This window comes from Limulus polyphemus, unplaced genomic scaffold, assembly GCF_000517525.1.
Source record: "Limulus polyphemus unplaced genomic scaffold, Limulus_polyphemus-2.1.2 Scaffold8292, whole genome shotgun sequence".
Taxonomy (NCBI): Eukaryota; Metazoa; Arthropoda; class Merostomata; order Xiphosura; family Limulidae; genus Limulus; species Limulus polyphemus.
Genome location: NW_013673902.1, coordinates 951 through 6,113, shown reverse-complemented (window position 1 = coordinate 6,113; position 5,163 = coordinate 951). Strand labels below are relative to the sequence as shown.

The 5,163-nt window shown below is 37.2% G+C and overlaps 1 protein-coding gene across 1 annotated transcript in view; it reads left to right on the top strand.

Moving 5' to 3' along the window:
* Positions 1-3,771, top strand: part of LOC111083133 — a 29,793-nt gene extending 26,022 nt beyond the window's left edge. The window contains exons 9-10 of the mRNA XM_022379410.1: positions 1,374-1,552; positions 1,688-3,771. Of these exons, the coding sequence (XP_022235118.1) occupies positions 1,374-1,552; positions 1,688-3,771 (2,263 nt within the window). The remainder of the gene's footprint in view (positions 1-1,373; positions 1,553-1,687) is intronic.
* The last annotated feature ends 1,392 nt before the right edge of the window (positions 3,772-5,163 follow it).

The window sequence follows — 5,163 nt, the reverse complement described above, 5'->3', positions numbered from 1 at the left end:
ATTTCAATTATTGTACATTATATATGTATATAGATTATTACTATTTACAAATAACTTCTTAGACTTATTTTTCTTAAAAAATAGAACAGAAAATAAAGAAATAAAGCAAACAATTATCTCTTCTAGTTACGATCTCTGTACTTGTTTGTTTCTTGCCATAGGTTGCTAAGCCTTATCGAATTTCGCACGAGGAGGATGTGAAACAAAATAATTTTTTTTAGGTTTTACATATATACATTTAAATAACCAAAAGATTATAAATTACTAATATCGATACCATAAAACTAAATTATAATTTATTAATTTTAGTAACAAGGCCATATTTGGGTCTAAAAAAATATGAAATTTGAGCAGACTAAAGACTCGACTTACCTCTATGCCGTCTTGTATTGAGAGAAAGATATAACGACTTTATATTTGAAAATGACTGAGAAAGCCACTAGGGGGACATTCACATGTCAACTATAGAAGTAAGTGTATATAAGGAACTGTTTCCAAAAATGGAAAGAGGTGAGCTGGGCCACTGCATTTGATTCAGTAATGAGAAATATCTCAGAAATAAGAAAAGATAGGGGGGTTCTTATTTTATATTCTAGCTTGTCAATGTCAGTAATCTGAGTTCCTAATTCATACAAAACTATAGAATTTGTATTTTGACATCACAAACATCTAATTTGAATCAGTGCTGCATTCAACATATCACGTGACACACAAAAATCAATGTTTAGGTGTGTTTTTTAATATTTACTTTTATTTAAATTAAGAAATTAAATAGTGTATAATACTAAAATTTGACTTTTAATCTACAGTTTGATACCAAATTTAATGACATAAAATAGTAGTTAAGTAACAATTTGAATGTGAGTCAACAAATGCGATGACATGGCCTTTGACCCATGTGGAAAAGGTTAAATATTGGGTTCACATTCACAGATAGCACTTGCATAGCTTGTCACAGAAGTTTGAAACATAAAGAAAACAAATTGTTTGACGCCCGTCACTAATGCTGGAATTTATTTGATATACTGTATCGTTATTAACTATAAGTATTTGAAGTCTACTTCTGATGACTGCTATAGTTGGAATCTATTAAGAATTATCAATTACCTATGAATTACATAACACAATAAAGATAAATTCAACCCATCTCTCTCATTTACTCCTGTTTCAAAATTTTTCTAAGTTAATTGATTCTTTTTCTTACTCAGGGGTGAAGTATCCATTCTCAACTGATGTCAGAAAAGGTATCCTGTATATATTTATAAATAGCAGGATTGTTTTATATTATTTTATATCTTACTTTAACATTTCTACAACGGCAAAGACAGTGAATATTTGGAAGTTAATAACATCACTATTTTGTGTGTATTCAGTTACCAGAATTACATGGATGTTACAGAAGCACTACGACGGTCGCAGTATCTAAATCTTCTCCCTCCTGTGGAGGTGGAGTGTGTGGACTTGGACGGTGATCTTGGTTCTCTGCCAATTATCTATGAAGAACATTACCAGGAACTAGCCAGAAGATTTTCTCATAACAGTCATTGTTCTCGTGAGTTTGGTGTTGAGTGTTCTTTTTTGTAAATAGCTGCATTAAAAATGTTTCTTTATGTAGAGTGTTAAGTTGTATGTCTCACCACCTTTATTATAAAGTTTGACTTAACTTTCTCCCTTTCTCTTTTTTTAGAATCTATGCTCAGTATGTCAACTTTGAATTTCCTTGTAGATGATAAGGAGAAAAGTTCTAACCCTAGCCTGTTACCAGACCAAATGGATTCTTCAAAAGGTGTTGATAAACAGCAGGATTTTCAAAATGTATTTAGCCTTCCTTCAAGCCCTTCTGTTCTTTCTTGGAGCTCTGAGCCTATCCCGTCCCCAGTCACTAAAGCCCAGATATGTTTTCCCACAAGAAAGACATCATGTGGGGAAAAACTTTTGACCAACTTGAAGCTGGACTTAGACTTGAACCATGAAGAATACACCATTTGCGGATCTTCTAAGAAAGGACCTAAAATGAATTTTCGCTCAAAAGTGAAATTGAAAACCAGGACTACGAACCTTCTGAAACAGCTCAAGAGACCTCATTTTAGTAGTAGTAGTAACTCTGTGGTTCTTTTAGGTTTCAAAAAGTTAGACTTTGGTAAAGGCTTTAGTGCCAACAATGTCCGGCCCCAAAGAGCATCATTTCCATTAGATGGTGGGATTCGTCACTCTCAGAGCACCCTGTCAGTTTCCAGTGAAAGTGAAGTAAGGTTTCCTATTACAACCAGTGAGTCAATGCCAGACCTGACTGTGATAATTCCTCCTCCCCCTCCTCCACCTAAAGCCAGGTACTGTGCTTCGGACACTAATGCTAAGGCTACAGATTTTCTGGGCCAATCTTCATCAATTCCCCAAAGTGCCATTTACAAACCTCCTTCAAGACAAAGGTTGGAGACAGTGTCATCAAACTCTCTCTTTCCCCCTGTAGACAAATCCTTCCACCTGGAGAAAAATTCTTCTCGGCATTCTTCGTCTCCCAATAAGTATAGTTTGGCAATTTCTCACAAACTCAGTTCAACAGCATCAGCAGATAACTTAAAAACATACACTTCAAATCTTAGAAGCAGAGAACCCCAAAACAGTAGTGCAAAACAGAGTGGGCAAATTACGAAGCATGTAAAGAAAACACTTGGCAGATTGTCAGGGACCAAGAAAGCTACCTCCACAGCTGAAGGAAAGGAAGAAACGAGAAGCATCAGTCATTCTCATGTAAAAATGTTTATTAGTCTTGACACTTTAGAACGAGAGTCAAACACTTTAGAAACATCAAACCAAGGAGATCCTCCCTCTCCTCCAGTAGAATTCAAGGATCCTCCCGGGTTCTTAGATAAGAGTAAAAGTGAGAACGATCTTCTTGATGATAAAGAAGAGAAGTTATTGAAACCTGCTTCTTCTACAGACACCCTTGGGACCAGTGATGTTACGAGAAACAAAATCTTCTCTGCACCAAGAAGTGAAAGTTTTCTGCTGAATCTAGATACTCAAGGAACAGTTTTTTTCCCAAAGCCTCCAGCTCTATTTTCTGAAGGCCATTGCTCTCAGAAACAAAACAAATCTCAAAGCCAAAAGGAAACTGTTTCAAGTAGTGTTGTGAAAAATTTAAAGATTCCAGTACCTTCTCCAGTGAATAACTCAACTACAGCTAGTGTTAGAAACACTAGCAATAGGCAAGCACCACCACTGCCTCAGAAATCCGTTGCTTTATCTTCCCGAGATGACAACACGCCACCAACACTACCGCCAAAACCAGCAAAGCTCTCAAGTGGCCCTCCAACAGATATGCAAGATTCTGCACCCAAATGTAAAGATCAGTTTGGAAAGAATGGATGCCAGCAAAAAGTAGGAAAGCCAGAAAGTGGAAAAACAAAATTGTCATCTACTCATTCAGGAAGACAGAGGCAAAGTTCTACTGGACTTTCCTACTTAGAAACAAAATGTACAATATTAGAAATGCTCACTGACTTCTCTGAGACTCATCAGTGCAATGGAGTCATGAGGAAATCGGGTATAATCTCTTCCAAGTCCCAGACAGGTGAAGTTAACAAAGGTGAAAGTAAGACAGCCTCCACCAATGCAGAGGAGGATCCTCCGAGCTTCCGTCGAGCATCTGTTGTTGGGATGGAGATGATAAGGTATGTGCAGGATTTGCTAAGGTCAAGTAACCTTGCAATTTATCCATGTGTTTTGTGTAGTAGGAATCTGATAGAAAGTAGAAAACTTAGAATTTGATTTGTTTTGGCATGCAGACATGCTCAGAATTTTTCTTCATGCAAAGCAAAGATAAGATGTATAAAAACATACCAATTTGCATATAGTGCAGTTGTTGAACAGCAACATTACCACGTTATTTCATTCATAGGGCTTCTACATTTATTTAAGGAGTTTACATTTAGGAAACATTCAGTTGCTGATATTTGTGGCTGCTTGTTATTATATAGCCATGAATGCATCTGAACACTATATTATCATTATAACAAATATACAGCTTGGTGTGACTTTTGAGTGATCATATGGAACTTGTCGTAGGAACAAATTCATATTAAGGAATAAAACAAACTTTGCTGCATTTTGAATGGGAAAAAATTACTCTCTTGTTATTAACTGTTTCCGACAAGGTACCTTACTTCGGCTCACTTACATAGTTATTCTCGTTCAGTGCTGCCCTCTGTTTGCAAATTTTTTTTGCATGGCACAAGCCTTTCACTCCCACGTACCCCTCAGTTCATATTGTTTAACTTATTCTCGCATGCAAATTTTCATGCAACAAACCTCCACTAATAGATGCACCTCCCACGCACGTGACTCGTGTGACTCCCTCTATGCTGTTCTATCTAACTATCACTTGTCGTTTGGCAGTGCTTGTGTTCGGACATTTTATTTGGTCCTCTCTTCAAATTTTGTATTGATTATTTTTCAAATTACCTGCTTATTTTAAATAGTTTTCATTTGTACCTCATTCAGTCATGGTATTAATTAATTTTCTACCCAGTTATGCAACTTAGTTACTTTTCCATGCATTTCTTTCTTTACCAACATAGTTGTGTTTAATTTTCAGTTGCATTATGAATCCTGAAGTGCAAGTTACTATGTCAGAGTTGTACCTTCTACCAGCACACTTAACTTTGAAATTGTCGTTTTATTTGACACCGAGTGTCATGCCACCAACAGTATCAGTGACTATTCTGTGGGTTCCGGTTCGGTGGTGGCTTGTTTATCCCAGCTGTTTCATCTATGGTGAGACTTCGCCAGGGATCTATGGGTCCTTCAGGTTTTATCCAAGGGACTTGTCATCAACTTCCTCTCCCCTCCTCCATTGTCTCGGATACCCGTTTCCTCGGGATCCTACCACATATCAGTATCTGAACAAGGCAGTGCAGGATCTTCTTTCTCACAGAATTCTATCGAACCTGTGGTTCACCCTTCTCCAGGATTTTATTCCAGGCTGTTTGTAGGCCCCAAGGAACCCAGAGATTGGCAGCCTGTGATCGATCTATCACGCCTCAATTACTTCTTAGCGCTACCTCGTTTTACCATTTACGTCTCGAATGCTATCTTCATATTTTCATATCGCGGCATTCAAGTCTCTACCTTCAGTCTGTTCACCACGGGGTGGTTTATCAA